This window comes from Nyctereutes procyonoides, unplaced genomic scaffold (genome assembly GCF_905146905.1).
Source record: "Nyctereutes procyonoides isolate TBG_1078 unplaced genomic scaffold, NYPRO_anot_genome, whole genome shotgun sequence".
NCBI lineage: Eukaryota > Metazoa > Chordata > Mammalia > Carnivora > Canidae > Nyctereutes > Nyctereutes procyonoides.
This window is the reverse complement of record NW_026575049.1, coordinates 49289291-49312336: the sequence shown is the minus strand read 5'-3', so window position 1 is coordinate 49312336 and position 23046 is coordinate 49289291. Positions and strand designations below refer to the sequence as shown.

General features: G+C 46.7%; 1 protein-coding gene across 2 annotated transcripts in view; it reads right to left on the bottom strand.

Moving 5' to 3' along the window:
• PRKCE (protein kinase C epsilon) overlaps nucleotides 1–23046 on the bottom strand; it is a 560172-nt gene that overhangs the window by 153058 nt on the left and 384068 nt on the right. For both annotated transcript variants that reach the window (XM_055328672.1, XM_055328671.1), the window contains exon 11: nucleotides 4493–4647. In XM_055328672.1, coding sequence (XP_055184647.1) covers nucleotides 4493–4647 — 155 coding nt within the window. The remainder of the gene's footprint in view (nucleotides 1–4492; nucleotides 4648–23046) is intronic.

The window sequence follows — 23046 nt, the reverse complement described above, 5'->3', positions numbered from 1 at the left end:
AAGGGGGCCAATGCCTGGCAGTGTGGGCTCTCCTTAAAGTGTGAGCCACCAGCCAGAGAAAGGACTTCTTTCCTTAGTTCTTGAATGCTGGCCAATTAGCTGCCAATTAGTTTATGTATAAATTCCAGCAGGAAGGCCGAAAATTCAATCTCCACTCCAGGAATCAGCTTTCTCCTCCTAAATCTGGTCTTGCCAATCTCACAAATAAGCGCCTGTATCACCCAAAATATGGTCTCTGCCTGGGCTTAAGAACAGCCAGAGGCAAATAGGTGGAGACACACACACAGCCTCCCTAGGCAGCTGCACACACACTGCCCCTTAGCCTCTTCTGTAGCAGCTTCACACAAAGCAACATGAGAAACAGAGATCACATCATCCTCATCAACCCATAAAATGAGATAGGAAGGAATGGGGTGAGGGGCTTTTAGGGTCAAGGAGTTAGGAATGCTTCCAACGCAGACTTTTAAGAAGCACACGCCTATGAGGTAGCAACCCATTGGATTGCAAGGCTCTGGAGCTTTACGGACTAGAAGAACAAATACTTAGTGAACACCGACTATAAGCAGGCTATTGTTCTAGGCCGACCAGGTAAGAACTCCTGTGTGGAGCTCTCGATCACAGAATAGGAATCTTAAGTAAAAACATAAGCTCTGCAAAGGGAACCTGCTAAACACTTGGTACAGTGAGATATTACATTGCTCAGGGAAGACATGATCCCCAGGACAGGCTGGGTGGTCAGGGAAGGCCTCACATAGCAGAGGCACTTGACATAGTCTCAGAGGCAGAATGGAATATTTCTCAATCTCTGGTCCTCAAGTCACCTGAAAAACACTTAAAAAAAAAAAAAAATCTGGATTCCTAAACCTCACTCCAGACCTACTGATTCAAAGACTCTAGGAATGTTACCCTGGAATTACTATTCTTTTTTTAAAAAGATAATATAATGACAGTAAATTTAAAACAGACACAGCAGTAGATAGGATAGTGAAACCTTATGTGCACATCACCCAGCCTCAGCGATCATAATCTCAGAGCTGTTTTTTTTTTCTCACCAGTATCTTTATCTCTTTCCCCTTCACCAGTATTATGGAATCTCCAAACCTTTTGAACCAGGGACTCTGAGGCAGTCAGAACATTGATGCGAACTGGGAACCACTCATTGATCAAGACACAGATTAGGAGCAAGGGATTTCCAGAGACGGGGGTACAAAGGCTCAGAGAAAGGAAAAAGAATGGTATTGAGGGTAGAGTGGCAAATAATTTGGAGCACCTAGAGTGGGATATATGGTTACAGGGAGCAGTGATAAGAGTCACAAGATCATTGGGGGCCGCCAGGGCCCCGTCAGCACAGGCGGTATCATTGTGAGAGACATAGTAAGCCACCTCCTCCTGGTAGAAAAAGCACCCCATTCCTGGGCTGAAGCCAGCCACACAAGCAGAGCCCACCTAGACACCATCCGCCACTCACTCCTGCGCCATGGCCAGCCCACAGAGCTGTGCACAGGAGGGCCAGAGCGTGAGGGAGCCTGCAGGATGCTAAAAGGGGAATGTGTGACAACCGCGTGCTTTCAAGGAATGTTGGGTGGCAACGGAGGGCGAGGACACAGAGGAGGGCAGGGATCCGAGAGGCAGGGAGGGAGTCAGGCCAGCAGACCACTACACTACACACTCACCTGGAAAGAAGGCAGAAAGCCCCAAAGGTCAGGCCCCTAGAGAGGTTTGGGAGGGAGCGCTTGTGTGGGTTGAGGAGAACTAGGGGCTGGATATAGTGACACAGAGTGGCACACAGGACTCATCTGAAAGCACGCACATGTTGGCATCACTCAGGCAGAACGGTGAGGGGAAGAGGAAGGAGGGATGAAGGCCCCAGGGAGAAGCAGTATTTAGAGAATGGAGGTTGGGGCGGGGGAGCAGCAGCTGGGCCAGGTGATACCAAGACTGAAGAAGATTGGTCAGGGCGGTGGGAAGGAGGGGTGGGTGGAGAGAAGGGGAAAGTATGGCTTCTGGAAGCTGACAGAGCACAAATGTTCACAGGTGTGATGAGAGGGAAGCAGAAAGGGGAGACATAGACATGTAAGAGAGAGGTGAGTCTTAGAGTACCTGGAATGACAAGCCAAAGAGTTTGGACTTGGACTTGAAACGGCAGGGTGACAGGTGTCATGGTGTATAGCATGAGCTCATCAGTCACTTAGGTTTCCTAGGTCTGCAACTGACCATGTAGGGCCTTGAGCAAGCTACTTGAGAAGTCTCTGAATCCCTGCTAGTAAGCTGGATGATTATACCCACTGCCATGGGGGAGGAGTGGGGGTGATGTCTCAAAGGATAGCAATCCTTCTTCCTGTCATTGGCACCTAACAAGGCACTGCTTGTAGTATGGGTGGGCCCTTCATATACCTAACTCCTGTTTCTCGAACTGGCTTGTGGGTTGTTTAGGGGGCAGAGATTAGGGTTTCATAGTAATTGAAGTCAATGGTCATTTGTTGACTACTTACTCTGTGTAAGACAAGAAGAGCATGTAAAATAAGATGATTGAGGGATTTAAGGAAAAAAAGGTCTTTAAGGGAGTTTGTAACTTAGTGAGGGATCCACAGTGATGCCTAACGTTCACACAAGGTGGACAGTGGTAGGCTCAGCAACAAAAATCTCAAACCCTGTTCATTCCCAGATTGCAAATGGAAGTGTGGGTGGTGGAGAAACTTGCTGTGGCTTTGGGCAGGCAGGCGGTGTTGTGTGAGGCCTCTGGGCTGGACAGAGGAGGGCAGAGGGGGGCATAAGCACAGGCACCCTGGGAGCTGGCAGGTGAGTTTGAGAAAAAAGAAGAGCCTTGGTGGGCTCGAAATAAAGTGCTGTGAGGAGTGAGGAGAGAAAGGTGTGCCACACTGTAGCAGACACAACCTAAGTGGAGTCCCAATGAGTCTCACTCTGGCCCAATCTCATCTGGAATAACCAAAAGAACGTGGAAAAGGTGATGCGATGTCACTATTGCGATAATGTGATGCTAAAGGGCAAAGGAATTTTGCAAATGAAATAAAGGTCCCTAATCATTTGAGTTAAACAAATTGGGAGATTATCCTGGGGAGGTCTAATCTAATCAAGTGATCCTATTAAAAGAGGGTCCAAGCCTTCCCTGAAGCTAGAGACTCCAAGCAGGAAAGGCTCTGTCTTTGAAAGGCTTTCGCCTTGGAGAAGCCAGCCACGTGCTGCAAGGAACTGAGGTCTGCCCACTAGCACGTGAGCCAGGAAGAGGATCCCAAACTTCAGACAAGCATGCAGTGTGACACCCTGATCACAACAGAGAGGTCCCAAGCCAAGGGCCAGGGTCCACCGTGCCTGAACTCCTGGACCACAGAAGCCAAGAGATAATAAATGGGTTCTGTCTGAAGCCCTGGAGTCTGTGGTATTTTGTTACGCAGCGATAGGCAGCAAACACATGGACACACGCGGTGTGGAGGGCCGTGACCGGCAGGCTGTGAAGTTCAGACTTTATTGTGTAGGCCAGGGGGAGGCACTGACTATTATTGAGCAGAGAGACACATACTTTAGGAAACTAAGAGTCGTCAGTAAAAAGGAAGTGAGGGTTGGTCAGAACCCCTCGATGAGCATTTAATCAGAGCACTGCTCCCAGGAGAGGGTCAGGAAGGTTCTAGTGACTAAGTTCTGGGTTGAACCCAACCAGCTATTCTTCTACCCAACCGAAAAAAAAAGGTGGGGGGAGCAAAAACCGAGTCAAGAAATTGACAGCCATTGAGAAAATCTTAAGGAACGTTAGTGTCCTTGTTGCTAATTATAAATATTTACTCCTCCCAGAATTCCTGACCTCACAGAAGAGCCTGCGTAAATAGCCCTGCTCCCTTACTGGAAAATTTGTGTGTGTGTGTGTGTGTGTGTGTGTGTGTGTGTTCCATGTTTTCTTGGAAGGGGGACAGGGCGGCAGTAAGGGACTGGATGATCTGCAGTAACTTCCTGTTGGATATTGTCTAGCTCCCCTTCCCTTCCCCTCCTCCTCAAATCATAAACCCAGAGGACCCCCCCACCCCCAGCAACTCCTCCTCCTTCGATTCTATCTGCTGGAGACTACCAAGCCAAACAAACTCAGGAAGTGGCAAGAGGTGGGGAAGGGGAGGAAGTTCATGGCACAGGAGGAAAAAGTAAAGAGAATGCCCCTGATGTTGAAGGAAGAGGGTGGGGGAGAGAGAGAGAGATGAAGGTCACTCCAAGGTTGCTGGGCGCCAAGCCTCTAAAATGCCATGCTTGGGCTTTCGATCAAAACTGGCACAAACAGCAGGTCAGATCTCCTGAGGCTATTCAAATATTAACATTCACAGTGATAAACAGCCCCCCAAAAAGTCCTCTGTGAGCAAATTAGAACAAACAACTAATCTAAAGCGGGTTGCTAAGAGACCAGTTGGGCAGGAGCCAAAGTCAGTTCAAGTGTCTGGAGAATTCTTTAGTTTTTTCACTTTCAGGGAAGGCAGGAGGAGGGAAGAGCTACCTGTAGATGACTCCATGTTGGTGGAGGAACATGAGGGCTGACGTAACCTCTGCAGCATAGAACCGGGAACGAGGCTCATCGAATTTTCGGGAACGCTGAATCTGGAACATGAGGTCTCCACCGTTTACATACTCCATGACGAAAAAGAGGCGGTCCTGAAAGGAGAGCAGAAAATGCCATTTAGGTAATTCCACGGCCACTGCCCACACAAGCCAGAGGGTGTCCTGAGCCTGAAGTCAGGGGGGAAGAAGGTGCAGTGGTAGGTGAATCCCGGTAGCACCCAATCATGACAAGACAGAAGAGAGAAAATCCAGACAGCACACGGATTAGGGTACGTGGTGTTATTTGAAATATCTTTCTTTTACTTTTATGAACATCAGCTTAGTTTAGCGGGGGAAGCCCAAAACTGACAGAAAGGAGACCTGGGTCTTTGATCTCTGTGATGACCTTGAAACGTGGCCTTGGGTAAGTCTCTCCCTCTGGAGGCTCCAGTTACCTTTATATGTGTGGTAGGTTGGATAATGGGTCCCCCAAATTATCCGCGTCCTAATCACTTAACGTGCGAATGTTACCTGAGACAGCAAAGAAAGGACTCTGCAGATGTGATAAGGATCTTGAGGTGGGAAGTTATTCTGGATCACCAGGGGGGGCCCTAAATGCAATCACAGGTGTCCTTAGAAGAGAAAGGCAGGGGGAGACTTGAGAAGCAGGGAGAAGGCCACGCGGCCACAGAGGTGGAGACTGTGACATGGCCACAAGCCAAAGAACATGGCAGCTACCAGAAGCTGGAAGAGGGAAGGATGGATGGACTCTCCCTGAGGGCCTGAGGAGAGAGCAGGGTCCAGGAGACACCTTGGTTTCGGCCCAGTGACATGGGTCCCAGACTTCTGGCCTCTAGAACTATGAGAGAATAGATTCACTTTGTTTTACGCCCCCAGTGGGGGGGCAGACACCTGGGTGGCTCAGCGGTTGTGCATCTGCCTTTGGCTCAGGGCGTAATCCTAGAGTTACAGGATCGAGTCCCACGTCGGGCTCCCTGCATGGAGCCTGCTTCTCCCTCTGCCTGTGTCTCTGCCTCTCTCTCTCTCTCTCTCTCTGTGTGTGTGTGTCTCTCATGAATAAATAAATAAAATCTTTAAAAAAATAAATAAATAACCCCCCAGTGGGTGGTAATGTGTGAAGGCAGCCCTGGGAAACTACTACAAAGTCTCACAGACGAATGGGGCTGCGAGTGCCCCCTTCTGTGAGGGCCACTTTTCACTCTGGAGGCTGTGCCTTGTGGGGTTCCCATCTTGCCACATTTCCTACGATTTCTTTCCTCAAGGTGGCCTTCTGAATGGCCCAACCACACTCACACCTCACCTTCTAAAGAAGGAGGGGCCTTCTTCCTCTGCACTCCATGACAATGTGTGAAGCAGACGATGGAAAGGCACTTTTGGCAGTTTCTTGACTACTATTTCCTAAGCCCGTAAGGAGTGGGGTACTGTACCGGGTGGGAGGCAAAGACTGTCAAGCCAGCGCTGTTGTTCCTGTGGAACCTATGATCCAGGGGTGGAGACGGGGAAATGGGCCGGATGAAGAAAACAAAACAGGAGCAGAGTGCCTTAAAGATGACAGAGCAAGAGAAGGTTGGCTCTCTACACTGGGGGCCACGGAGGATTCTGGACACAGCTAGGGCCTGAGGCAGCAAGGAGGTGGGGGTAGGGGGCATGAACCAATCCCAGGATTTGGGGACAGAGTGACACTGCCGAGGGTGAGAGCTGAGTGGGTCCGTGGGGGAGGAAGGTTCAAGGAGCAAAAGGAAAACAGTGACGCTGGAGAGACCAGAGGGGCAGAGCACCTTCTTACCATCCAGACAGAGTCTAGGTGAAGCTGCCAGGAGGGGGTGAGCATATTGTTTTCAACCAAAATTACTAGAGACATCTCCGTTAAGACTGAGTAAAAATCATGATCCTTCTCTATTCAAGAAGCAGTCCTGATGGCATATTTAATTTATCTTTGGCATTGCTTTGCGAGTAAGGCCACCATTAAGCGTTGTTAGGAGTTCAGACTCCTTCTCCCCCAGCAGTCTCTAGATTTTTCCACGCTACCCTGGTACTCACAGTGGGCCTGCGGTCTAGCTGCCCTTCCATTTGTCTTCCTTCCCCTTCAAGGCTTGCCCTGTTTTTCTCCCCAGAGTACGATTCTGGACTCAAAAGGATCCAGGCTGCCTTGCCAACCATTCACTCAATCGCCCATTCCCCCATTCAAATCCTCATTGCCAATGGCCCAACACTCAGGGGAGACCAGGGTTTCTGAGGGTGGGCCTCAGGCAGCGGTAGTTTGCAAAGCTCCCCATGGGACTGCCAAGTGCAGCCCAGGTTTAGCCCCACTCCCTCCTGGTCTCTGCCAAGGTGTCTAAGAGGCACACGGACTATACATCATTCAGATTTTTCTTCTTCTGTCTTCAAGGATCCCCCACCAAGAGCATGGGTTCTCAAGCTTGGCATCGGGGTCGCACGAAGCCTTATTGGAACACGGATTTTGCCCTTACCCCTGAGTTTTTGATTCAGAAGACCTGGGGTGATGAATCCAAGAATCTGCGTCTCTAACAAGTTCCCAGGTGATGTCAGACCCCACTCTGAGAACCGGGGCCCTCGCACGCGGGGGGCAAGCAGCCTTTTCCAGCAAGCACGGCTGCGTTTCGCAGCCAGCCCTGCCCTGGCCTAGCTGAGCCAGGCCGTCAGAAACAACCGTTGGGATGCCCTCCCGAGGTCACCAGCTGGGCTTGGGATTTAGCAACAACGTTGTATTTGCTCGGCTGTGTTTGAAAGAATCCCAAGCTTTCAAGAGGAGAAAACCTCGCTTCCCCATACCCCATACTCCTCCCCGCTCCCTGACCGCTTTTTATCCCACCAACCCTAGACACACATCATTAACAGGGTCCGTGGAGTGGCAGAGAAGAGCCGCCACAGGGGTCTGTCACTTACTGGCCATGTGGGCTCAGCAAAGGACTTCATCTCTGCGCTCAGTTCTCTCATCTGTAAGAAGTGGATGATATAGGGCCCACCTTAGATGTGGGTCTACATCCCCTTACGGGGATGAGATTGTACGTTAAATTGCCTGGCTTGCAACTGGTGCTCCGTGAAGGTGCCCTATTCCTGTTGGTACCGATGGCAGCATAGCTGCTACCATCACCGAGTCTTCACTTGCTGTCCTTTTAGCAGTATTTTCCCCGAATCGCTTTCTCTTCCAAAGGACTTGACTCCCTTGGCTCTCAGGCTGGTTTCCTTCCCCGCCTTGGGCAGGTTGTCTTGGGCCTGCTTGTCCGGGCTCCTCTGCACAGCCATCAGGTGCTGGAATCCCTTGGGCCGGGTTCTAGACACCCCGACCCCGGCCCTTCCTCAGTCTGTCCTCACTGAGTGGTCTCATCCACAGCCACAAGTGTCTACCGCACCTCAGCACCGGTGACCCGCAAATGTCAACCTCCACACCAGACTTCCCCCGCCCCCCCGGAGCCATGCACCCATGTATCCAGCTGTGTTTCTGGCTTTTCCCTCTAGATGCCTCAACCGCATCCAACCCAAGAGGTGCAAAGCTGACTCAGTGATCTTCCCCCAGCAAACAGGTCCTCATTCCGGGTGCCTGTGTACAAGTCAGAGGCCTGAAAGTCACTCTTAGTTCCTCCCTCTCCCTCATCCCTTACATCCATCACCAAGCCCCATTGCTTCTCCCTGTTGTACTTTTGTACTGATTATTCGGTACCTGTGACATTTGTCTACTTCTTTCTGTCTCTGCCCGCCCATGGCCACCATTCCGGTCCACGGGATTATCACTTCTTGTCTAGGTTCTTGCTGAGTGCCTTCTTACTAATGCTGCCCACACGGCCTGGTCCCCTTAGCAAATGCGTATCACGCTACAGGCAGTTACCCTGCTGCAATGAAAATCTGAGTGTAATCCTCCCCCCTCTTCTCTTCTTAAAAGAAAAACCAGATTTTTCTTTTAAGGGCTTCCCATTACTCTTGGAATAAATAGAAAACACCTCCATATGCTTGATGGCCTATTATGATCCACGCCATCTATCTTCTTCTGAGTCCTCTCCCTTCAGCCACCCCTTATTCCTTCTGTCCCAATAGCAAATTCCTTCTTGCCACAGGGCCTTTGCTCATGCCATTCTCCTTGCTTGGATAGGTTCCCCTCTCCCTTCCCCTGTTTAATCCCTCCTTATCCCTGAGATTCCAGTACAGCTATCTTTTCTCCTAAGAAGCTGTCCCTAACTTTTCTGACAAGGTCAAATCTCCTTATTATATGCTATGTTCTCCCCTGTAGCATTCAGAACAGTGGAGGTTTTACTTGTGTAACTTGTTCATGTCTTTCTTCCCCAGCTGCGCGACTGTTTCATGAGGCCATGAACTATTGGGAATTTTTCCCTATTAGTTTATAAGGGAACTAGCCTGACCCCCAAAGAAAAGCTGCTGTGATTCCCTTTAAAAACAATCATCGTGTGGATAGGAGAACTAAAAAAATTTAGGGGGCTGTAAGGGAGAAATGGAACCAAAGGGAACTCTGATTTTTGTAGCTGCAAATTCGTACTGCTTCGGGAAGTAGAGACACGTCGGCATGCTGCAGAGAGTCTACTGCCTGCGGAATCTGGAGATGAGTGCCCACTCTGATCGATTCCACCCTGCCGGGTTCTGTCTCTATCAGCACCCTGCCCTGTATTCAGTTACAGCTTTGAGCAGTTTTTTTGTTCTGTGGGCAGTGTCTTCACTTCCCAGTGAGATGGTCAGTTCTTAAGGAACACAGTTTATTCTTCTTAGCGACCCCCATGCCCCCGCTCCCAGCTCTGAACTCCACAACTAAGGAGACACTCAAGAGACACTCAATAAAAATCTGTTCACCCGACATTCATTCCATGTGAGCATCCCGAGGGAGGGATTTTTGTCATTAATTCCTCACTGGATCTCTAGCGACTAGAACGGAGCCTGGCACACAGTGGGTTACTAGTATGTCTTTGTCAAATGCATTAGTTCTTGAACATTCACCATGCACAAAGCTCTAGTTGCTGGAAATTCAATAGTAAACCAGAGCTGGTTTCCCTGTGTTATTTCTATTGTTAACCTCACTTTGAGTTATTCTAACATTAGCTCGTTCTGAACTTCCATTGTGATCTGCATTCGACTCCACATACCTCAATGTGCATGGCCCCAAAGCAGAATCAACGCTTTTTAAATAGGAGGGACCGATGTTAAAGCAAGATCCGTTTTTCACTCCCCCCCCCTCCCTCCGTCCAGTGAGTTTGGATCGTTTCTGACCTCCACACCTAACACATCTGAGAAGCGTGTTTTGATGCAGAATGAGAACCTCAAGTCATTCTGGGAACTGCTTAATTACATAAACTGAAATCAAAAGAAAGCTGGCAAACCCAGCAGCTACTCATTAATCCCCTCTTGGCATCAGTAGAAAACAAAACAAAACAAAAACCCAACTTCCTGGTAAAGTAAGCAAATATGTTTTCTGAGGTAATCAAAGATTTTAAAAGCCTTCTATCTCCGCCTCCCTTAATCTCACCTGAATGTCAAAAAAAAGTTACGGTCTTGTGATAGTAAGTAAAATAATAAAATTAGGAAAGAGATTATATGTCATGGCCATTTAGGGTAAGAATAGTTAATCATGACCTACAAGCCGGAAGGGCCACACCATGTATTTGAAATTCCCATTGGGCTCTGTTTTCCCAGAGCACTAACCTTTCCCACCTTGGAAGGGAAAACTAGGCCTGCCCTGTTCATCTTTCAAGGTGTGATGGATAGCCAGAGGCTTCCTCTCAGCAGCACGACATGTCCTGCCAGTTGGATTTGTTTGGACGCACATTCTCCATCATTTGCTAGCTGTTTATATGTGCAAAGATTCTATCGCTTTTGAATCAATTGCACATGGGTGCCCAACAAAAGACTGGATGTGGAACCGTCAGCCTTTGAAATACTGGCGACAGGATGAACAATTTCTCTGATGCATCATCTAAGGGAATCATGGGTCCTCACTTCACCCTCTGTGACACCTCCTTGTCCCCTCCATATCTACATCACTTAATCTCTCGATTCAACAGGTCTTTCTTGGGTGGCCAGCCCTGGGGTGGGTGCCTGGGGGATATGAAAGATGACATAAGCCACGGCTTTGGTTTCTAAGAAGTAGGAATTGAACACGGGAAACCACAAAAAAAGCAACACAGAACATTCTATTATGTGAAAAACCCTCCTATATCGAATCAGATCGTGAAACCTATGTATCTGGGTCATTACTTTCTGAGCTGCCATAGAGAGAGAATCATCTGTCATCCAGGCCTTCACATGTACAGAAGATCGTGATAGCAAACAGTCATGGGAAAACCCTTTCTATATTTTATTTTCTGTAACCTAACATTTATTTTTCCCCAGGTCCTGGTAGAACTGGCCATTGTTATATAGGAATTTGGTTGACACGGATCTGAATTAGGGTTAGGAGGTGGGCAGGGGACACCCTCTCAAAGGAAGAGGTAAGCAAAAAGGTACACCACAGCTGGAAATGGGGAGGATGGGAGTGATGCAGGTGAAAAAAAAAAAAAAAACTTGCTATCTAGGAAACAGCGCATAAACTCTGAATGTCAGTAGGAGGCAGACAGATTGGTGGTGGCCCTGGTGGGTGGGGGGTGGGGTGGGGAGGAGGTGATTCTAAAAACACAGGTAGGAAGCAAAGAACCCTAGAAATCTTCTGAGTTGTAAATGGCATGATTAAAGCTGACTTGAAGCAAAGCTATTCTGGAAGCAGAGTACAAGGTGGAGTGGAAGAAGGCAGCCTAAAGTTATTCCATTTCTTCCCGATTTCCACTGTCCTAAACGTTTCATTATCTTTGAGAAAGAACAACAGGCAACCCTCCCTCTTCTCGATTCCACCCCCTTGGTAGAACCAAAGACAAGATCCAACCACTCTGGGAAACTTAACCGAAAGAGTTTTATTTCCCCACAAAGAAAGCAAGCCCTCATCACAGTAAACATCCTTCTTCTTATTGGAGACTCATCCTCCAGCTAATAGAGAAGGAGAGTCCTTCTAGAAGCCATGGAGGGTAGAGTCTGCCCTACTTTGGGTCAAAGGGGAGACACTTGTTTTCAGGTGGGAAAGTCTTAACCTGATCAGAATTGGCCAAATGGTAAAAATTCCACATGATAGTCTGCTGGTTGAGAAGGTCTAAATTTCATTCATATGCATCTGATGTTTGTTTCCAATTGATTAAAAACTATGATGATTTGGTCGACACAGGATGTGCCAGGTTTAAAGTGACCTAAAGCTGTAGCAAACTGACTCACCCCATAAAGCTCAAATAAACATTTCCTGCCTCTGATTGGAGCAGCACTTTGCTCAGAGAGCAATTTCAACTTACTGCCAACCTGTCCCACGCACTTTCATCTGTGTCAAAGCCAGGGGGCAAGGGGAAGAGTCTGCATTCCACACATCAGAGAATACCTTCCTTTTACTGGGATCTTCAACATCTTATGGAAAAGAAGTTTTTTTGACACGTCATGACCATACGATTGGAACAGCCCCCACATAGGTTATGCGTCCACGGTGTTGCCCACCTGAGTGACCTCCTGCCACGAACAAGGGCAGTGTCTGAAGTGGGAATAATAGTTTATCCTTCCTTCTCATTTTGAAAATGACAGAATCAAGAGGGTTTTGACAGGGAATGTGGCCCCTGAAAAGGACAGTGGTGTGGCTTTGCTGAGGCTCTTTCTTTTACTTCACCACATCATCGGAATGTCAATATCTGGTACCTCAGAGTCACCACACGGTACCAGGCTTCCTCCTGGTTTCCCCCATCTGCTGCTTTCTTCATCAGGTGCCACTCCTGGGGTGTGGCATCAGGCTGTCATCCTCTGCCCCTGGCTGTTGCCCTAGACTTCAGGAAAGTAGCAAGGCATCAGGAACCTTTACCCTCACTCATCTTCCCAACTTAGCGGCCTGGTCATCCAGCAAAGGTTTCAGGCTCTGTGCCTGTTGCCCACCCAGAATCTGGTCTGCCCATTCTGGGCAAGATGGTGACATAGGCCAACTCTGTCTTTGATGATACCAAGAGATAACCTAACTAGGAAGAAAACGTTGCCTGCTCATTGGAGCCTATCGTCACCAGCAGTCAGCTGTTTGAAGCCAACGTTAAGGATGTATGGATTATTCCTTCTAAAGGTTTTCAAGCATAAGAATAAAAGTATTCTTGTTCTAGTTCCATTTCCCCAACCCAGTCATGGCCCATATGACTGTCTTGTCCTTTACCAGTGTTCTTCCCGTGAGCTCAGGCTGGTCCTCCCAATCTAGTGTGTAATTACACCAAAATGATGGTTTCCCACACATAAAACTTCCTGTATCTTTTTGTATCCGTTTGTAAGAGCTAACAGCTAGGGGGCTCACAACACTCCTTTCTTGTGTATCCCCATCTTGTCCAGGCTCAGTGCATGTGTAGCTCAGTAAGAAGAACTGAGTCTCTCTGTCTCCATCCAGCTCAGATGCTAGCGATGGACCTCACACAGGATTGAAGCAGCCCATGTAGCTGCTGCTCTGATTCCAGAAACTCAGAAGTCACTTAATTACTTCCAGTGTTCAACCCCAAAAGAAGTACCTACAGAGCTCATACCTGAGGTCTGGATTTCCAGGAGGCTCATGCACCTACTACCACTGTAAATAAAGCCTGTGGTCCTGGTTAGGTCAGCTCTTGAGCATGTCTTTGCAGCTGCTATTGTGTTTGCTATTTCTCTAGCTGCGTTTTTGTTTCTTTGCTTACTTAATTCTATTTAGAGAGAAATCCTGCTCCCCAAGCAGAGGATTAGAATGTACCCACATTAATGGTAAAGTGACCAAGTCCATTCAGGGATAAGCAATCAAGGAATCTTTTTTCAATCTTGTGTACACAAAACAACTGACCAGTTAACTGAATTGTTCACTTTACAACCAGCTATCAACATCATTATTGTCCCTCTTTTCTTACTTTTCTTTTCTTTCCAAAGATTATGCAAAGTTCTCCTGACAGTTTTAAAGATAAGCAAATACCAGGTAGCTGACTTTGAATGGAGAAGGTACAAAACAGTATTTCCCTTCCATTGTGGGAAAAATACATAACCTGCTTAGATGGAAACATCAGGTTGATCACACCAAATGTGAAAAAAAAAAAAAAAAAAGCCAACCCCACACCTCCTGGCTTGGGGTAGCAGTCTGAGCTGATTCTGGGTAAAAGGATCCTAGAATGTAAATTCCTGGACCAATGGTTTCCAGCCTTCTTCCATCCCAGCACTCTGATGGGACAGAGTGCACTCTCATGGAAAACCATCACTTTCCATGACAGTCGGTACCTCCTAGGGTGATCAGGGGCTGGGTCTCCTGTATCTGGCTGCGTCCCTACAACGCTTAACACCATGCTGAGCTCATCCAAGCCATTTCAGTAATGCCATAAGAAAGCACTTACTGTGTAGCTGATACTATGCTGTGTCGTGTTTTTTGTGACCGTAGGGCCATATGAAATCAAATCAAGGACTGGAAGTTCCCACCCGGGGCGAGAGAGCTGTGGTTTCACTACATCATTGTATTTCTGTCTTTTCCTTTCTATCAATCCCACTTGGCTTGTCTTTTAGTCCTATAGTCACGTTGCTGGATTCGCATGCACGGCTGCCTTGAACCAAACAAGCCACTCTATGACGGCAAGGAAGCGTGGTTGACATCTCCACTGTGCTAAATCCCCTTTCATGTTCTGACTCCTTTAATAAAACCGAAATGAAAATGTGCTAATCTGGGGGAAACTGGCAACTTGGAAATAATACACTAACGTACGCATACAACCCAATCCCGTGGATTCTGAACAGTCAATCGCATTGTTTTAAATCTTAAGTGGCATGGCTGGTGGCTGCAGGCATGCTAAAGAGGATTTCCATACCACTTCACTAATACTTTCATTTGATGGCAGATAGAGCGTGAAAGGAGGTTTTTTTTGGTTATTAAATTCTTTGATCTCCATACTTCTGTCCAGGTTTACTCAGAATGCCAGGCAGTGTGGTGAGATAAACTTATAAATATTTGGTGTAATAGCACAGGGTCCTCTCAAAGGAATTGTTTAAACACGGTTGTGCTGTTGTAAGAAGGTGCTAAATTCCGGCATGTGTTATTTCTAAAAATCTACGGGCACAGACTCCAATCAACACCATGTAGTCTGCATTGAAACAGGCATAGGTGCTCAAAAAGCAGAACACAAACAGCCTGTGTTTAATCTGTTCACAAACCTTTTGTTCTTAATGACCTGGAAAGGTGACAGTACAGACCAAGCAAGGGAGAGTTTCAGGATGAGTTGCAGCTCTGATACGGGCTGCGGGCCAACAATTTTAATTTGGATAGGATGCTGGTTTCTTTAAATGTAGAAATCCATTATCTAAATAGATTTATTAATGCCACAAATGAGAAGAAAAAAAAAAGACTTGGGAGCTTAAGAACCTCAAATGAAATGGGGCATGACTTAACTGTAGTCAAAGCCTATTTGTGGTACTTTGTCAGTGGCTGTTTTTAACCTTCTGGTAGCTCTCTGCCCACACCCTCACCTGTATGGTGTAGTGCCTCAAGCCTCTGGACTCAAACTGCCTGCGTTCAAATCCTAGCTCAGCTGCTTACTTGCAGTGTGAATTTAGACAAACACAAGTGTTGGCTTTCCCAATTATAAAATTGAGATTCGATAGTAGCTACTTTGCAGAACATTAAAATAGATTCTTTTATTTATTTATTTATTTATTTATTTATTTATTTATTTATTTATTTAGATTCTTTTTTTAAAAAAAAGATTTTATTTATATATTCATGAGACAGTGAGAGAGAGAGAGGCAGAGACACAGGCAGAGAGAGAGGCAGGCTCCCTGTGGGGAGCCCGATGTGGGACTTGATCCCGGGACCCCCAGGATCATGACCTGAGCCAAAGGCAGACGCTCAACTGCTGAGCCACCTAGGGGCCCCCAAATAGATTATCTTTAATATAGGTACATGGTCCAGTAAAAAAAAACAAAACAAAAAACTGTTAAGGAAAATATTAGTTCTAATTTTTCATTCACAAGACCTCCCTTCATTCGGTGGCTGCATGTGGCTCAGTGATGGACAAATTTCCAATCAGTCCATTGTACTATATTTTAAACTATAAAGCACCATATAGGTGTTCATTATTGTTGCTGATTTAAATAACTTTTTGCAAAGCACACACATTAAAATAAAACCCCTACTTATAGAAATATACCATCGATGCATACCACATCACTACCCAGACAAGACCTACCCTCAGCCTTCAGAAACCACTTCAAAGAGCAGTTTATGACTTCAGCTCCCACAGTTCCATGACTGGCAATTTGGGGCGGTTTCATCGCGCAGGTGGTGACCAGCAGGTGAGTGAGAATTATTAAGTGAGAACGCTTGAAGAAACGTACATGCTGAAGACCACTTCCCCAAGACCCTGGTTTGCTAGCTCACTAAAGAACATGCCACTTCACTCCAGAGCCTTCCAAGGGTCTCCACCCTCATTTGGAACCAAGTCCGAACTATCTGTAGTAGTGGTTTTCAGACTGTAGCCTACAGGGGAATCAAATGGACACTTAAAAAAAAAAAAAACCAAAAAATCGAAAAGAACCCCCCCACACACCAGATTTCTGGACTGCATACCCCCAAATTCTGAGTTTTTATGTCCAGGTTGGGACCCGAGCTTCCACATTTCTAGCAAGCTCCCATGGGCTACAGTACTGCTGTTCTAGGGATTGCACTCTGAGTAGTTGACGGCGGTAGAACCTTCCCGTCTGGTGGGAATCTAAATTTCAATCTATCTCACTGCCTCCTACTTGAGTTGCCCTCTCTTCACCCTGGAACCAGTCCTTGCTCTCCATCTTTACACATTTCTAGCAAGCTCCCATGGGCTACAGTACTGCTGTTCTAGGGATTGCACTCTGAGTAGTTGACGGCGGTAGAACCTTCCCGTCTGGTGGGAATCTAAATTTCAATCTATCTCACTGCCTCCTACTTGAGTTGCCCTCTCTTCACCCTGGAACCAGTCCTTGCTCTCCATCATTTCTGAACCATCCGGACAACTCTGCTTCCAGTGTCTCCTCTCCGCATGTCAGCTACTTCCTATTCTCCTCCTCTTTGGCAATGCCTTTTCCAATGAAGATAGCATTTAGAGAAGTTTTTCTCTGGTGAACTCATGGCAGGACTTAAACCTCCCAAGTGATGATTAACGATGACGCGATTACATCCTGTATGTTATGACCAGATACCGCTGGCATATATTGTTAGTGCGGAGAGGGTTATTTAACTCAGTGGTTTCTTTCTACCCTACTTCCTTAACTGGACTTTTTGATTCCATGAGAGTAGGACTTCTACCTTCTACCACAGAACAATCAATAAATCACAACTGATTAATTAGACTTATCAATGTATTTAATATAATTTTGGTTCTGCTCAGCTAAGATTCTCTGAATTACTAGGTTGGTGAGTGCCATTACTCTGGACAACCCAACTCAATGTTGCTTTATGGTCTTGGTTCCTAGAGTGGCTCCCCAGGTCTCTCTCTGAATCCTTTACTGGACCTCGCAGAGTGGGCACACTCATAAATTAGATGGCTGATCACCCAAACAGATTATTTCTCTTCATCCTGGATACAGACCAGCTAAAGTTCACACACTTTCATGACCCTTCTTTTAAGAATTCCACAGGGGAGATCTACCCACCAATGATGTAAAATGCAGGCAAACCACCAGAGTCTCTGATGAACAATGAAAACAAAAGACTTTTCAATAGCCTTCTGACTAATTCCTTACTTAGTGAAGTAATCAGTGAACTGGTAAGGAAATGCTGCTTCCAACCACAGGATTATGTAAAAATGTGCACTCTCTTGCAATACTGACTTACAAACAATCCAATGCCAGGAAACTCTAAATAAATGCCTGGAAGAGAGGTGTATTTCCAGATTCATATGACTTTTACTGTTCCTCTACTCTGTGTCAGATTCTGGGTTTGCTCCATCAGAGGAAAACTAAGTATCCCGAGACCTACTGGCTTCACAAGGATGGGCAGTCCTACATCTTTGGGCCTTTGAGCTCTGCCCAGCTAACTCGAAGTTGGTACCTTAATTTCATGCCAATCACCTTTGGTAGATACTTTCTGAGCATTTACTAAACTCAAGGCAGTGTGCTTCCAACCCATACACTGCTAATTCTCCATCTCTGTTCTCAGAGAACTCCAAGATCCATCTACCCTTGACATTACACTTGGTGTTTCATTTTGTACCGTGTGGGCTGGGCCTCTACCTGCCCATGCAACTGAACACACAGCAGGGGAAAGCAAGACTGCAAGAGGGCATACAGCTCACTGCCTTAAGCTGCCCCTGTCACCTCGGCCTCCCAGGCACGGGCCAAGCTGCCTCTCATAGACCACCTGAGGCTATTCCTCAGGGCTTTAGACCACTGTTTGAACACCCTTCTTTTCCATGACACTGAACTGTTGGAACCAAACCATTTCTATGGACAAGGCCTCGCTAAATAGTTCAGCTTCAAACATTTGATATCTGTTCCAATATGATATTGCAGGATCTTGAACAGGAATAAACAGAAAATGTATCTTTAAAAAGAAATACTTTGCTTGGTTAATTAATGGCCAATTCAAATGCACGAAAATTTTGTAACTTAAAAACACAAAATTTTAAGCACACCAACAGCACCCATCTATTCAGCAAGGGTGGTAATTAAAATTATCCTTTATCTTTTTAGCACAGAAGGTTCTGAGGACCCCCTACCTGGCAGCAAGGTGTTAGCCATTCTAATTCCTTTCCATGCACGGAAGTAATATAATGTCATCTTTCTGAACATATTCCACATAATTCAGATTTACCACCAATTCTAATTGCCCAAATTAGTTTTCTTTTGCTGTGGTATCTCTGTTTGGATAAGATAAAACTCTGCCAACTTGGTTAAAACAGAAGCACTGACAGAAAAATAATGAGCAGGAGCTCCCACCAACTCAAGAGAGACCTCGCCCACGGAACTAGCTCTTCTCCTCCATGCTGTGAAGCCCTTGACAAAGTTCCCACGTACCCAGGGTCAGCCAGGGTCAACCAGTTGCCTGTAGCCTAAAAAACTTCTGCTCTGCTCTGATCATCCAAATGGAAAATTTATGAGAGGCACAGGCAGATCAGTTCACGGACTATGCCCCGAGCACTAGGAATCACTTATTTTCACAATTTATTCGAACACAATGTACTGAGTAATATAAAGCTGTTAAACGGATACAGGTCTAGGATTAGAGTAGAATAGTCTCTTGCCCCCCTTTCCCCAGAGACTGGAAAAATCAAGAGGCAACCGACGGCCTTAGGCAATTCAAACTCTGCTTATCAACTTCCATTCATAAATTTTGGGGAAAAGAAAGGAAGGGGGAGGAAAGCAAGATCGAAATAAAGGTAGGTGATTCTTATTCCAGCAGTATTCCCTTCGGGGTGACTAGCCAAGCCAGCACTCGAATGGGCGTGTAGGCAGAAACAGAGGGGGAACAGTACAACACGAGAGAGGCGGTTTATAGATGCTTCCCTCTCACTTGATATTGTGCAGGGCTAGCTCATCTCCCCACAGACCCCTGAAGCCCCTTACCACTTCCATGTCCTTCCTCTAGGTCCCGGCCTGCCACTCCTCTAGTCTCTCAAGGGGAACGCCAAGGTTAAAATGATGGCTGAGCTATCCTCATGCAGCCCTCCGGAGTGCCTGTGAGATAGTAATTTCTGGAGGGCTGCTGCTGGGTCTTTGTAGAAGGGTGGGGGCCGAGGAGGGGAGCAGTACAGTCTCAGAAGAGAGAGCTATGACAAATTCAGGAGCGGCATTCCGGCCGCCCCACATGCATAAGGCAAGGGGGCCTTGGCTTCCGAGGAGACAATGCCATCAGCTAAAGCATGCATCAACTGGCCCTTTCTACTTTCTCAACTTGTGCAAACACCTTCCTGGAATCAGCAACATGACTCAAAGCACGTGTGATCATTTATGGCATGAAAATATAATAAAGGTATCTCAGGGTAATTTTCCAATCAGAAAATATTTAAATGTTTTTTTTTTTTTGCATATGTTTCTGACCTCTTAGTGACATCAGATCTTATCATTAGGATAAAGCGAAAACCTGTCAGAAGTATCTCAATTCTAGAGTAGGAGGGTAAAAGGGAGTCTGCTAAAATCTAAAAAGTAATTTTTCTAAATCTAGTGATGATAGATCTTGTCTGAACTGGGATCCTTACACCCAGATAATTTTTGGTTATTCAGATGAGAACAACAAATACATAATTCCACCCAAAGTCCTTTTTCTGACTGCAGAGCTTAACTGGACAGATAGTAAAGATGGAAGGTCTACTGGTGGAACCAGAGAAATTCCTTGCGAGGAGCGACGCCGGCATCCACTTGTTCGGGAAAGAAACTATTTCCAGAATATGTTAGAAACTATGACAAACCCCAAACACTGTTTTTCACTGAGATTCAGGGAGGAGTTGCTTGGTTCATCCACAGACACATTTCCTGCCCTCTGGATACTAGATGAATAGCATTCTTCCAAGGTGCGGGTCTTGGACAGTTGCTTTTCCCTTTTCTCTTCCGTTAAGAGTAGGCCTTTATGTTTAAATAAGCCAGGAATTACATCAACACCCCCACTCCTCTACCTGTCAGAATAAAAGAAGCCCAGAGAATTATTATCCTATATGATCCTGGCTCTGAAGTGGGGGAGAACTTAAGTAAACTATTCTGAAGGGTTAAGAATGTGCAAGGGTCAAATAACTTCAGAGTATGGTCTTGCCAGTTAGAAAGTCAACACTTTCTCCTTCATGCTCTGGTTAAAAATGAAGAGCAACATCTGTAGAAGACTTAAGCTCACTGTCAACAACAGCAGCAACCCCCCCTTTTCTGCACCCTCGGTCCCATGCAAAAAAACATAAATTCCCGGAGTCAGGGACTTCTGCAAGCAAAGGGAGACACATGAGCATAAAGTAGCAAAGCTCTGTAATACTAAGGAGCCCAAAGAGAGTGAGCCCGAGAGAGCTAGAACATACTGGGTCACTGTAACTGGGCCTCCCGTGGTAGCTGGTCATGCTCCCCATTATGGGCCAGTGACGCACTTCCCCATCCCCATGGTCTACAGGTTCCCCAACTCAGAGTACAACCAATTTTAGAAAATGTTTCCTGGTATCTATCTCCCCAATGCTTCTTTCTATCTAATCTAGGAGAGAGATTAGTGTTCGGTATGACTTTGCTTCTTGTGCAGGTTGCTGCTGATAATCTAAATCCCTCGGGCTACCACTGAAGCCTTTGTGGCCAAGATGGCCTTCCCATCATCCCCCACTGCCATTTCTGAAGGAGCCATCAGTGCACCCAAGTCCCATTGATTCAGGGCTGCCCAGTAGTCAGTATTAAGAAACATATCATTAATAGACAATCATGAGAACTCCACTTATAGATATATTTAGATGATCTGGGGGTGTCAGAGGAGTCAGACTACTGTAGGGCGATCAGCCCCTCTTTTGTGTAGCAGAAATTAGCAAATGAAGGACTTGACAATGAAAAACTCCTCCTTATGGCCAGCAATGCCTGGGGAAGGAAGGTGCTCTCAGGTCATCAGAAATGAATCCTCCACCCTCTCTCCAGGTTATTTCATAATGTGGATCCTCAGTGAGTTTGATAGGAAAATGTTACTCTGATCGAGGCAGAAGAAGAGTCGCCAGTGGGGACTACCACAGCAGAGAGCACGGAGATGAGACTTGGGGAAAAAAAGCTGCAAATCCCTTCCGCCCGGAGATGGTCACAGTTAACAGAGTTCTGTGTCCTGGGAGCAGGCTAGGCTTTCATTTTCAAATGCAGGGGAAAACAAACTTGGGCTGCTTCACACAGCCTCAAATAGCTTTTTCCAAGGATGGGCTTTAGTCCTCGTCAGGTGGGTTTTTGAGGGCCCAGACCACAGAGACTGTCTGGGAGTCTGTGCTCAGAAGTCCAGAACAATTCAGAAATTATTTCAGCTGTTCTCATTTTAGAAGTAAAACAAAAACACCAAGTAGGAACAAACAAACACATGCTTCTATGTATCTATTTTTAAAAGAAAAAGCACAGCTCTGCCCCTGACTTTTTGTCCATTTTTTTTTTCCTGTTTAACTTCAGGATCTTGCTCATAAAAAAAATAATAAAAATAAAAAATAAAAAAAAAAGAGTACTGCATTGCTAGAAACAGGGGTAATTCCAAAACTTCTTCTCCTAGGAATATCACCAGCTCGCTCACCTGGCGAAGCCTAAAAGCCTTGTGGCTCTCCAGCCTGCTCCTTCTGGCCCTGGATCAATCAAACTAATAAGCAGTTGCTATTTCCTTAGGGTCCCTGGTCCCAGAGCCACCCTGTCAGCCCTCCTCCCAGCTAGCATCGCCCTCTAGCGGCAGACGTGGTTAACTGCACGATGCTCAGCGACTGGATTGAAGACCACAGAAAAAGATCCGCTTCTCCCCTCTCCACTTTGTGCTGTGGTTTCCAAGAACACGCTTAGCAAAATGAGAGGCACGCCCGAATATTTGAGTGCCACTGTTTTAAAATGCAGGGAAACCTACATGGGGTAAGCTGAGGTTTCATCCCTCGCCTCCTAGCTGAAAGATCATGGGTGGTGAAGTGGGAAGGGGAGGGGTGGGGCCCAAATAAAACAGAAAGTTAGTATATTGTGCAGAACTTCAGCCATCATTCTGCCCAATTCTCCTATTTACCTCTCAGTCCCCATAGTCTGTGTCCAGTCCCTGATTCCCACGGATAGTTTTAGAATCACAGTGGGGCTTTCCTGGCATGCTGGGCTTCTCGTGGCTTCCTAAGGGGGAACACTTTGCATGAAGAGGCTGACTAGATTGGGTAAGACACATCCGCCCAGGGAGCGCCCACAGGGATGACCTGTCACCAGAACACATAAACTAGCCTCTGCACTGGGAAAGATTTCAATCCCGAAGGCCTGAAACCCTCTCCTGAGCAAGAGGGTAGGGGCCTCGTCTATCTTAGTCATTTTCACGTCACCAGCACCTGATGCATGAGCGAGAGCAATGTGCTGAAAAGGTGCTCAGGAAAGCAAGCACAATGCTAATCTCTGGAAGACTCTGATAGCCAGCCCTGATCCCCCCCCCCCCACACACACACACCAAAAGACCTAAAAGAGGGGATTTAAAATTCTACTCCAAGAAGCACAGATGCCAAGGAGGAGCCTTGGGGGCCAGCCACCAGACAGCCAGGTTCCCCTGCTCACTTAAATTAAAGGGGGGTGGGGTCCCCTTGTATAATTTTATAGAGTGAGGTGCTCTGCAGGTTTCATTTTTTTAATTTTTATTTATTTATGATAGTCACAGAGAGAGAGAGAGGCAGAGACACAGGCAGAGGGAGAAGCAGGCTCCATGCACCGGGAGCCCGACGTGGGATTCGATCCCGGGTCTCCAGGATCGCGCCCTGGGCCAAAGGCAGGTGCCAAACCGCTGCGCCACCCAGGGATCCCTGCAGGTTTCATCTTAAG